This window comes from Eupeodes corollae, chromosome 1 (genome assembly GCF_945859685.1).
Source record: "Eupeodes corollae chromosome 1, idEupCoro1.1, whole genome shotgun sequence".
Classification (NCBI taxonomy): domain Eukaryota; kingdom Metazoa; phylum Arthropoda; class Insecta; order Diptera; family Syrphidae; genus Eupeodes; species Eupeodes corollae.
This window is the reverse complement of record NC_079147.1, coordinates 149,507,011-149,520,056: the sequence shown is the minus strand read 5'-3', so window position 1 is coordinate 149,520,056 and position 13,046 is coordinate 149,507,011. Positions and strand designations below refer to the sequence as shown.

General features: G+C 34.8%; 2 protein-coding genes across 2 annotated transcripts in view; both read left to right on the top strand.

Annotated features, from left to right (window-relative positions):
• LOC129938480 (arrestin domain-containing protein 3-like) overlaps positions 1–5,704 on the top strand; it is a 378,789-nt gene extending 373,085 nt beyond the window's left edge. Inside the window, exons 2-6 of the mRNA XM_056046088.1 lie at positions 4,223–4,355; positions 4,426–4,578; positions 4,664–4,875; positions 4,939–5,476; positions 5,539–5,704. Coding sequence (XP_055902063.1) covers positions 4,241–4,355; positions 4,426–4,578; positions 4,664–4,875; positions 4,939–5,476; positions 5,539–5,639 — 1,119 coding nt within the window. The 5' untranslated portion in view covers positions 4,223–4,240 and the 3' untranslated portion in view covers positions 5,640–5,704. The remainder of the gene's footprint in view (positions 1–4,222; positions 4,356–4,425; positions 4,579–4,663; positions 4,876–4,938; positions 5,477–5,538) is intronic.
• LOC129938479 (arrestin domain-containing protein 3-like) overlaps positions 1–13,046 on the top strand; it is a 46,712-nt gene that overhangs the window by 9,733 nt on the left and 23,933 nt on the right. The gene's annotated exons all lie outside the window — the stretch shown is intronic.

Genomic DNA, 13,046 nt, shown 5'->3' with positions numbered 1-13,046 from the left:
CATTACTGGATTCATCCTTCGGAGAACTAGGCCCGATTCATCAGTAAAAAGTGAACATTTATTTTTCCTTTAAAAGTTTTAACTTTGTTTACAACTAATTAAAAAGTTTCGTAATGAATAGCTGTCGAAATACTTGAATACTCTTGTATACACAGGTACTATAATATGTGTTCTTATTCGCGTATGACCGCGTCACGACTTCCGTTTGGAAAGCATTTCGTCAGCCATTTTTCATTAACCGCCAAAAATTTTAACTTCATTTTCATATTATTATATATATATTTTATTTACTAGAACAAACAAAACCTAAAATCAAACTATGAGTATTTATTTTTTGTTTTTCATATTTGTTGTTTTTTTTGTTCATCTTGGTTTTGTACTTAATTTTTTAAATTTTTATTTTTGGTGCCACCATGCCTATTCTACTTAAAAATAAACCCTAAAACTTTAAAACAAGTATGTAAACCGGACCAAAACTTGTCTTCACCCTATCAATTCGGTCCCGTTCGGACACAGCCCTACTGAACCGAAAAAGCTCTGCTCCACCTTGTGCCATGACGTCCCAATCGTACAGGATGGCGTCGCCTATCCACGGTTCTTTGCCTGACTTGGTAGATTAGCGGAACTGCCAATCTATCCTGTATCAGGCCACATACATCTAAGAAGAGGAATGCTTCTGGTGGAATGAAGTTGTTCAAGCGTGAACTTTCAAAATATTGGTCGTTCGGATAGAATCAACGAATTTATCATGAAATTGTCAATTCTGTTGATTTGAGCTCTATTGTATGAGCCTCGTAGGAATAGTAATGCACGAAAGAAGATTCGGCTGTTCGATGTAAGCGGGTACAGTGCGTGTCGTAAACACTGACTCTCAAACAGCCGAAACTTCTCCATCTGGGAAGGGACAACGTTGAACCAAACAGAACAACCACAAACCATCATTGGCCCTATGAGGGCCATGTAGCAAATTATTTTCACTCTAGGGTCAAGCCGACTGCTGTAAAACATCATTTTCGTCAGGCCGAAGGCTCCACTGGTCTTGGTCAGAGTAGCATTTATGTGTCTGTCGAAATCGAGGTACTTCAGTACACTTTTTCTCGTTTATGGCTGACCGTGAAGATTAACGATGAGCACCAATTCTTCCACGTATCCCTCGTGGCCCTAGCCAATGGAGTCCGGAACACAATTGTCTCCGACTTCTGGACATTTATTTTCAGTTTCCAGTCGTGGCAATATCTTCTTGTCGAAATCACGGTGTAACTAGATCGTCGGCGTATGCAATTGCCTTAGTTAGACTACCAATCAGATCGCTGGTGTAGATGCTGAAGGAAATCAGCAAATTCACCGCTGTGGTAGAAGTTACATTGCAACTTTTGACAACAAACTTTCTACAGTTAAACATATCATAAAGTATATACAACAATGGTTTCCTTATGCCTGCTCAGTTATATATGATGATTTTTTTTTGATTTTGATAATTTTTCCGAAAACTTTACTGATGCTTTGGAGAAGACTTATCGACCGAAGATTTGAGGGGTTGCAAATCCTACCCATTAACTATCACACTACTGCTACTACTTCTTAACATTTTGCTTAAATGAATGGCTGCTTTAAATAGTAGCATTATGCTAAATCCATATGACATCTTTCATTATCCTAGTCAAAATGTCTTATGCAGTCGATGAAATGGTCCAATCTATGTTGGGAATTCGAATTAAAATTTTCGTTTCAATTAATTTTCTGTTTGTTTTCATGAACTGTCACTGCTTATCATCTGCCTATCGTCACCTCATAGTGAGGCCCACTGGATAGCCAAAAGGTGAACTAATGACGAACGTTGGATCCATCGGTGACACCTGAGTTACATTCTCAGGAAGTAGGAGCAAAAGAACCAGCTCCAACGATCTCAGTCATGCGCAGGCCTCACAAGCCGGCCATGAAAGGAAATTTTAAAGTGTGATGCGGCAAAGAGTTTTAAACTTTCGGGAAGTAAGCGAAAGAGTGACGACAATCCGCATTAAGGCCAAATTCCACTACCTGAGCCTTATCAGCGCGCATGCCCCGGACGGAAGAGAAGGATGACAATACGAAAGAAGAATTCTACAAGCTCCTCACCAAAACATATGAGCAATGTCCCAAAAACGACGTTAAAATTCTCCTGGAAGATTTTAAAGCCAAAATTGGTAAAGAAGGCATCTTTGGTTGGTCAATCGGAAGACATAGCCTACACAACATCACATCTGGAAACGGACTCAGGCTTATCGCCTTCCTAGCCGAGAAAAACATGGTGTTGAGTAGCACCAGATTAACGCACCCAGTTGGTGCTAAACTGTGCGTACGAATATCTATAGAAGCTCTCAGTCGAACAACAACCACGAGGAGAAGATTTAACGTTGGAAGACTGCAGCAGAAGGATACCGCCAATACCTTTGCCGACCGAGTATCCGTAGTGCTTGCGAGAAACCCTACAACGGACGAGATGTGCCCAGAGACTCACTGGCAGCTATGCAAACAATCCATCAGGAATGCTTCAGAAGAGGTGCTAAGTTTTTCACAGCCTCCACCAAAGTTTGACTCCGAATGTGCTCAAGCAACCTATTCCGCCAGCGAGCAGCCAGCTAGTTACTTCAATTTCGTTGGAAGAAAGCATGCCCGACGAGTGGAACTTAAGCACCATCTGCCCGATCCATAAAAAAAGTGACAGCCTTCTCTGCGCCAAGTACAGAGGCATTAGCCTTTTAAACAACGCATGCAAGATCTTGTCAAGCGTATTATGTGAAAGCTTGAAGCCATTTACCGACGAATTAATTGGCCCTTAACAATGTGGCTTCAGGCCTGGAAAATCTACCATCGACCAAATTTTTACTTTACGCCAAATCCTGATAAAGACCTAAGAACATAACATCGAAACACACCATCTTTTCATCGATTTTAAAGCAGCTTATGACAGTGTAGACAGGAACGAACTATGCCGTGCCATGTTGAGTTTTGGTATCCCTACCAAACTGATACGAATTAACAGGATGACGTTGGAAAATGCTCGTTGCTGCGTCAAAATTGGAAGAGTCTCAACCGAAACCTTCGAAACCACCAGGACCAGAGGACCTCGACAAGGCGATGAGCTGTCATGTAGCTGCTTAAATATTGCTCTTGAAAGAGTGGTGCGCAACACCAACGACAATACAAGTGACACCATCTTTCAAAAATCTGCGCAATATCTTGGATATGCAGACGACATCGACATTGTGGGAGGATCCAAACGAGCAGCGACAGGTACCCTCTTTAATTTCGAGTCTGAGGCAAAGAAAGTCGATTCACACCGTAGACTTGGCCAAAACGTGGCAATTGGCAGCTATAACTTCGAAGTGGTAAACGAATTTGTTTATCAAACGTTGAATTACCCTTGGTAATTGCTGTTTCTTTGGCATAAGCAAGCAGTTGGGGAATAAGGCCCTATCACGAAGTACCAAAGAGACACTGTACAAAACCTTAGTCATCCTAGTCTTGCGGTATGATGCAGAAGCATGGACCTTGTCCCAGGCGGATGAAAGATCTTATTGGTATCTTCGAGAGGAAGGTTCTGCGTACGAACTATGGTCCGGTTAGTGTCAATAGGCACAGTAACATCTGGCGGAGAAGATATAATCATGCGTTATACGAACTGTACAGCGACTTGCCACTGGTTAAAAACTGCCTATTCAAGGCTTAAGATGGCTATAAAGTTATATGAAAATTGTATATTTCTTGTACTTGTTCATGATCTTTTGAATATTTAAATCAAGAATTTTCTAAAGAAGAATTAAAAATAAATTTGTTGACATTAGAATGAAAGTTGTAAGCCTGGATAACTTAACGTCATTGCAAAAAAAAATTAACAAATAATATTGACAATAGTAAGAAGTTGTAAAAACGTAAAAGAAACCGTCTCTTATTCCTAAGGCTTAAGTTTGAGATGAATTCGTGTCTACATTATGTACATACATATATCTTAAATTGGCCCAAAGGTTATCTTCCTTGTTCTATAAAGTACTATAATATTATTAATTCATTGAACTTATGTTATTAATATTTGTATAAATATCGAAATACAAACTTATGGAAATGGGTTTTGTCGCTCAAAACCATAACATCAAAGTAAACATTTAAAAAAAAACTCTATAAAACCCCTTTGAAAATTTGTTCGACCACCTTAAGATATATGGGCTTTTTTTCAAACTTGCAGAGAAAATAATAAAATAAAATGGGAATACGATTTGAAGTTATTTATGATAATAACCCTTTGGGAATATATTATGCTGGTCAAATAGTAAGAGGTCGAGCTATAATTCATCTTAAAGAAAACATTGCGGTAAAAGGTAAAATTTTAATTTTTGACTTTTAACGTTGACACACCTTTATTAAAAATGTTTTTTGTATTTTTTGAAGGAGTAAAATTACGAATGCGTGGCTATGCAAAAGTAAGATGGGACGATAACGCTGTATCTACGGATCCAAAAAACAAAGCAGTTGTTGGAGAATATTATCGAAGTGATGAAGAGCGATTCTTTGAAAACACAACAGAATGCATTCATACCAAAGGTAGGTTTAAATTTTTTGAAACTATTTATTTTACGAGTAACACCCAAAAAATAGATAAAAAGGGGCTAATGTATTGATTTCTTAGATGACGTAACTGATTTGGCAGCTGGAACGCACACATATACATTTGAATGTCATTTGCCACCCTTGTGCCCTTCGACGTTTGAAGGCACATACGGCCGAATTCGTTACGACACGAAAATTATCATAGAACGATCCTTAATGTTTAACAAATCACACTCAATGGAATTCAATGTTCTTCAAATGTTAGATCTTAACAGTCTTCCTATCTTACGGGCAAGTTTCGATTTAAACCTATTTTTGACAGTTTTCTAACAATGTATATTATATGTAATTTAGATACCAGCTAAAATGGAAGTCATGAAATACTTTTGTTGCGGTCCCTGCATATCAAAGCCACTAATCATAAGTCTTGGCCTACCCCAAACTGGATATGTTTCAGGGGAATTTATTCATTTTATCATAAAAGTTGTAAATAGCAGCAGTACTATGGTCAGGCAAGTACGATTTGTGTTGAATCTAATCGCTTTATATTCGGAAATAAGACGCAAAGAAACATGGAGTGAAAAAATTCCCATAGCCAAGAAGGATTTTGGTCCCTTCGAAGCAGATGATTTTGAAATAAAAGATACAATGCGAGTTCCACCGACACCACCAACAAGTGAAGAACATTGTAAAGTTATAAAAATCAGCTACGAAATCGAAGTAACCGCTAGCTATAATGGCGCACACAAGTCATCGGTGATTTCAATACCAATCACAATTGGAAATGTTCCCTTTATTGCTAATTTGAATGGGGTATCTGAAGACACGTTAATTGGATTATTAAATAATCGAATAGCAACTGGACGTCATTTTAATCTGAATTTTGAAATGCGTAAGTTTTTAAAATTACCGATTTTTTAAAAATATAACTGTAACATTAATTTATTATTCCAGCTTCACCTTCGTATAAAAAGGCCTTGTATGTTAAGACACTTAAGCCAACAATTAAAAAGGAACCACTTTTTATACCGAGATATCCTTTCTATAATTATTAATGTATTGTTTGTACGTATTTTTTAATAAATATAATATTTATGTGTACTGAAAAATTGAAACTTAATTTTTACCGAGTCGTATTCAGTACGAAAGATCATTTTTGAATATGTAACCTTAGGGACCAGTTATAAAGATTGGTTAAATTTTAAGACACGATTCTCACTTTCAGACTAATTCAACTCGAAACATGGGAAGATACACAATTGGGTAACTCGTTAAGGGGGTATTCTGGTCTAGAAATAAAAAAAATCGATTTTTTTTTTTATATTTTCATAGTTTAACTATTTAAGAATATGTCTACGAGAGGATTTTCCCAAATTCAAATTATTTTCGGAGAAATAAGTATTTTGCTGAGCAGCCATCCAAATTGGTTGGGCTGCAACTAATAGAACAAAAGACATAATGGGTTACTTTATACGAGTTTTTCTCAGAACTGTCTTTTTGAATCTGATATCCACGATTTCTCAGGTTCTGCCGAACCGATTTACTTGAAATTTTTTGATTGATTGATTGATTTGATTTATTTAGCATTTATAGTAAATATAAATTAAGCTACTTTATAATACAATTATTATATATCTTAAAAATTAGTTTTGACAAATTCATTTACATTGCGCTTATATATATTAAAATTTGTTTCCAGTTTAACATGTTCTGGCAAGGAATTAAAAATTTGAAAGCCTTTGTATATTACACTGTTTTGTGTTATTGTGTTTCTATAATTAGGAAGTCGCAAATTATTTACATTTCGCAATTGATATGGTTGGACTTCACACACATATCTAACTAAATCACTAAAATAGCTAGGCAAATCTCCCATTCTCATTTTTTGAACAAACAATAGAACATCTACTACTAACTGTTGTTTAACGCTTAATCACTCTAGTCGATTTAACATATTTAAAATACTTGTATAACGATTACAATTTAATATTATTCGCATTGATTTGTTTTGGAGTTTTTGCAGCCTATATATGTTACTTTGACTTAACAGAAATAATACAGATAACCAATATTCAAAATGTGGTTTTATTATAACATTATATACTCTAATAGATGCATTGAAATCTAATTTACTTTTGATTCTTCGAAAAAATTGCACTTTTTTGGATATTATTTTAACAATATAGTCCACATGTGTATCGAACTTTAAACTCTGATCTATTATCACACCTAAGTATTTTATTTGATCTACTTGTTCTATGTTTTCATTGCCTATACTTAAGTCTATATTGCACTGCGTTTTAAATATCATCGCCTTCGTTTTTTGAACATTTGTCTTCATCTTGTTAGCTTTGAACCAGATGCTTATGCTGTCGAGATCTTCTTGTAGTTGCTGAGTTAAAGCTGACACATCTCTACCCACGATGTATATTAGGGCATCATCGGCAAACATGACTATTTTACAATGCTTCAAAACTTTGCATACATCATTTATGTATAGTAGGAACAAAACTGGCCCAAGTATTGAGACTTGAAGCACTCCCAAAAGCGTTTTAGTTATCTCCGAAAGTTTCCCATTCACTGATGTTCTCTGAGTTCTCTGATCAAGGTATGATTTAAACCACTGAATTTCTTTTTCTCGGATACCATACTGCTTCAACTTTTGTATTAATATACCTCTGTCGATCGTTTCAAAAGCCCGCTTTAGGTCCAAGAACACTGCAATAATGGTAGATCCTGCTGCCATATCCTCTTTCCAATTTATGAGAACATAGTTTAATGCAGATTCACAGGAATGGTGACTTCTAAATCCAAACTGACTTTCGATTAAGATATTTTTGTTGTCTATGTATTTTTGCAGTTGAATTTTAACAATTTTTTCTATAAGTTTTTCGTACAATGGCAATGCGTTTACTGGTCGATATTCTTCACACCGCCTTGAGCCTTTCACTTTTTGTATTGGTGAGACCAACGATTCCTTCCATGAGCTTGGAAAACATCCTGAGAGTAAAGATTTATTTACAATTTCCGTAAGAACGTCCTCTATTTCTCCAAATGCATCCAAAAACATCTTTGGACTCATATAATTAAAATATTTTTTCTGTTTCATTGATGTCAGATAAATCAGAATTGTTCACAGGACTGAATTTAAAGCGATACGGATATTCATCAATTTGATTAACATATTGAATAACCTCAATTGACTGATTTATTTCTGATACAATATTAATAAAAAAAAGTATTGAATTCATCCGCGATCACTTTTGAATTATTAATCACTACTCCATTAAAAATAATGTTCTCTTCAATTTCAACTCTTGTTGATCCCAACACGTATTTTTTTAAAGTTCTCCACATAGCTTTTTGGTCCGATTGCATAAGAATTTTATTTTGAACGAAAAGTCCTTTGCTTTTTACTAATTCTTTTTTATACCGATTTCGCGTCCGCTTATAAGACTCCCAATCACTAATTTCTTCTGTTAGTAAGGCTCTATGGTAACAAGCTATCTTTTCTCTTTTTAAGTTTCTCAAATTATCATTAAACCACTCTACCGAGTTTTCGTTAACCACTTTTGTCTTAACATAGTTATTTACGATTCTTAACATTTCACTTGAAAAAAGATTACTTAAATAATGTACATCAACGAGTGGAAAACATATGTTTCTGAACTGACTTTGTCTGATGTCATTTATAAACGCATTTTTGTTGTACTTCATGAACTTAAAGGTTTTTTTTTGGCAATTTAACTTTATTTTTTTCTTTCGATTTCAATTTCACTATTATTGTTTCATGATCAGTAATTTTTAATTCACTATTCCTTTCTGTGGAAACTAAGCACGAATTTGTAACTACATAATCTATTAACGTTAATAGATACTAACACCACCTGTGTATCTAGAGATACTGTCACATCTTAAAAGTTCATAATTGTTAATGTTTAATTCACTTGTTTCGATTTGGTCGGTGAGGTGTGTTTCCGATAGTGCCACTAAATCAAATTTTTGTTCACACAAAATAGTTTCAAGTTCACAAAAGTTACCTGTTAATCCTTGAATATTAAAGTAGGCACAATTCAAAAACTTTGGTTGCTAATAAGAAGCCCGTTTTTTCTCAATTTCAATTTGTTTTAAATAAACTGGACAAACCGTGTCCCTACAATCGTGATTGCCATCATATTTTAAGCCTTACAACTTATTTGACCTAACACAATTTACACACTTCACTTCTTCTGATTTGCAGAGAGTCTTCTTTAGGGACTTGTCTACGTCCGAAACTAGTGCCATTTCCAAATTTTCATTTTTACTATTTTTAACAAATCGAAGAATGTTCAAAAGAGTGGTAATTTTTTTTTCAGTCAGTCGCCATTTTGTAAAAAAAAATGTTTGTAACTTTTCCGTAGTTCCAGACATTGCGACATAATTGTAGATTAATAATCTTATTTAGTTTTTGATTTCAGATTTTTAGGAGAGTTAAAATCGTGGGTATGGTCACGCACCAAATTTTTGAGACGCACCACTCCATGAGCTGATAACTAACGGAATTTTGATTTTTTTTTTTACTTTTTTATTTTTTTTGTATGCTTCTAATGTGAATAAATAATGTATAAAAAAAATTGATGGTAAAATTGTTGCTTGCTTTTTTCTACAGCACTCCAAAAATTACCTTAAATTCATGTCTCTAGACCAGAATACCCCCTTAGGGTTATTTAAGTTAAGTTATGAAAATGGGCGCTTAAATCAAAATGCGTAGCGGGATCGAAAACTTGGACCATCGGATGGAATTGTGCCGTCTTAGCTATCAGTAAAATCTGACAGCAGAATATTTGTTTCTGACGGTAAGAAAAAAATATATCCACTATCAGATCCATGCAGATAAAAATAAAGGCATAGCAAGATAATACATATAGGTTGGTAGTTCAATGATTTAAGATAATTTTTATAAAGGTGGAGTGTAGGTATGTAGGCACTTTTAAGTTCAGGTTGGGAAAATCGATTTGTGACTGGAATGGCAAAAAAAGGCAGTACTTGCATACTAAATATTATTGTTTTGGTCAACAATTAAAAAGAGTTCTGCTAATTTTGGGCATTTTAATCATAATTTAATGTGAAGTCGCCACTCTACGCAGAAAATCCAGTGACGATCGACGCAAAATAGGTTAAAAATTGGCTTTTCAATCATAATGATATGGAACGTGAAATGGCTATATAAATGTGAGGAATACATAATGACTATAGGCTTTTGAAGAAATTAGTTCAATCAACTTGTACTTAATGTGAAGAAATGAATTGATACCGAATTGACGATTTAAGTACTTATTTTAAGCGCAGTACCGGTCATAAAATTAAAATCTGTTAAATTGGTTATACTCGGAATGTTCCGTTTCGGTTGTCATTGGTAATAGTTTGTTGGTTTGCCTGGTGTCAGCTTAGAATGCGACGCCATCTTCGTTAATTATTTTTATCATTTCATCATCCTCGGCTCGGGTATACATTGTTGGCTAGTCATCCTTCTTATAAGCTGGTTCGGTTGAGTTACCTTAAAGCTACTTGGTCTTTTTTCATGACTTACAGCTATAAACGATGACATGGATGGTCAGTGAATCATCGGCTTAAGGAAAGTTTAAGCAGGAGTTCTCGAGCAATGGTTGTTTGGATGTCAGGATATTATACAGAAACTGGCCGAGTTTCGATTGTTGGGCATCTCTAACTCTGATACTTTTTTTTATTGACGATGAGCGTATCTGATTGTACAAAGATTTTTCTTGAGGAATGAAAAGAGAAAATAATGTTCATTAATGTAATTTAAAAGCAAAGTATCTCAAGCTAATGGATAAGGCCATGAATCCTTACATACGATGACTATTAAGGGCTAAGGTATACGCAAACTTTAGCAAACCAAACTGCATGTCAGAAATGTTGTTGATTTTGCAGCAGAACTTTTTCAGTTTACTGAGTATAAGCTACTTCAATAGCTTGCTGAAATTGCTAATTGGATATATTCTTGGGAAATGAGAATCCTTTATTTTAAACGTTTACATTCCTCCAAAAAGTTTGGAGTCTGTTTATAACGATCTCTGATTGACATTAGACTATCTTATAAATTTGTCCAGCTCAGACACCAATATCTTACTTTTAGGTGATTTTAATTTACCACACATTGACTGGATTCCATCCGAAGACGAATCCTGCCTTGAAGGCTCTCCTTCTTCTTCACAAATGGAACTATCTCTTCTCGATAAAGTCCTTCTTACTGACTTACAGCAAACAAGCTGCATTAAAAACTCAAAAAATCGAATTCTCGATTTAGTCTTTTCTTCTGACGCTATTAGTACCTACTCTTGTTCTAGAATCTAGATCAGGAATTATTAATATTGACAAATATCACCCCCCTTTGGACATTTTTTTTTGACTTAAGTAATCACCTTACTAATCACAGTAATTCTTTTAAATGCTTATATAATTTTGATTTCAGAAGATCCAATTTCCAGCAGTTGTCTGAAGATTTAACCATTTCTGGAATTGCTGATACGCTAGCATTTTCTAACATTGACGAAGCAGTTTCAACTTTTTAAAGGATCCTTAATTATTGTTTTGAAAAAAATGTACCGAAGAAATCAAGAAATACAAACTTTAGCCATCCTTGGTACACAAAAGAATTGCGTTTACTGCGTAACAAAAGAAATAAGGCATGGAAAACGTATCTCAAAACTCAGTCTCCAGTCAACTTCTCTTTTTAAGTTGAACTCTTTAACCAATTTAAATCTCTTTCTAATTTTTTATATGCTTGTTATGTTGCTGATATGGGCACCTCTTTGAAAGAGAAACCTAAAAAAATTTGGAATTTTGTAAACTCAAAGAAAAAATTAGATGGCTTTCCAGTTAAGTTCACTTACAAGAACCTTTCGTTAGATAAAACTTTTGATATCTGTAACGCTTTCGCAACGAATTTCCGTGAGTCATTTGTTAATAGCCCTCAAGAAGTTGATGAAGTATATTTTCATAATCTTCACACTTTTTCGCAAACTAGCTGTAGTCACATACCTGTGCTACAGAGTACGGTCCTTGATCTTTTATATGCGTTGAATGATGACTGCTCAGCCGGTCCTGATGGTATTCCCCCGATAGTACTAAAAAAGTGTAGTAATGCTTTAGTTGAACCCCTTACGTTTTTAATCAAACTTTCTCTAAAAACAGGCAAATTTCCCAGTATATGGAGGAAGTCATTTCTAACACCAATTTTCAAGAAAGGTAAAAAGTCGGATATAAGCAACTACAGGCCCATTGCAAAGCTTTCTTGCATTCCTAAAGTATTTGAACAAGTTGTTTGGAAAGCGTACCATATTTTAGTAAAAATATCATTTGCGAACAGCAACATGGTTTTGTGAAAAAAAGATCAACCGTTACTAATCTCCTCACATTCTCAAACATATGTTCAAACGCTTTAGAACAAGGTTATGAAGTTGACTGTGTATACACTGACTTTTCTAAAGCTTTTGACCAACTTAGCCACGGAATTATTTTATTTAAACTTAAGACTCTTGGTTTTCCACCATTTTTCTTAGCTTGGATTAAGTCATACCTTAAAAACAGATCCTACGAGGTAAAATTTAGAAATTGTCATTCTGAACTTTTTGTTGCTCAATCTGGTGTTCTCCAGGGAAGCCGTCTTGGCCTTTTTTGTTCATCCTTTCTATTAACGATGTATCGTCATGTCTACGCTCAAGTGAACTTCTCATTTTTGCTGACGATATGAAGATTTTCAAAATAATAAAGTCCAACCATGATCGTATTCTTTTACAAGCCGACATTTATAGTTTCACATTTTGGTGTGGGAAAAATAGCCTTTTTCTCAACCCTTTAAAATGCCAGACTATAACTTTCACTAAAAAACTAATCAGTAACGTATTTGACTACATTTCTGTTCCAACTTAGAGTTTACACATCACATTAATGTTATTGTTAATAAGGCAAGTTCTATGCTTGGTTTTATAAAACGCTGGGCAAAGAAGTTCAATGATCCCTATGTTACCCTTTCTTTGTATAATTGCCATGTTCGTCCTCATCTTGAATATGCTTCGCAGGTATGGACTTCCTATTACGAAATTCATAGAAAACGTATTGAATCAATTCAACATAATTTCATTCGCTTTGTCCTAAAAGGTCTTCCTTCTACTTCTTCAAATGCAATCTCTCCATCAAAAGCGTGTTTATAATGACTTAGTATTTTTTCATCAACTCATTATTGGTGAAATTGATGCACCTTATTTGCTTTCTTGTGTACATTTGAATTACCGGGGCGGAACTCATTACCTGCGCACATTTGATTTTATACATATTGACTTCCATAGAACTAACTATGGAAAGAATGAAGCTTTAAGTCGAATGAACATTTTATATAACTTAAACTGTTCATCTATAGATTTAAATTTAAATAAGGTGGGATTAAAATCATTGTTTAGAAC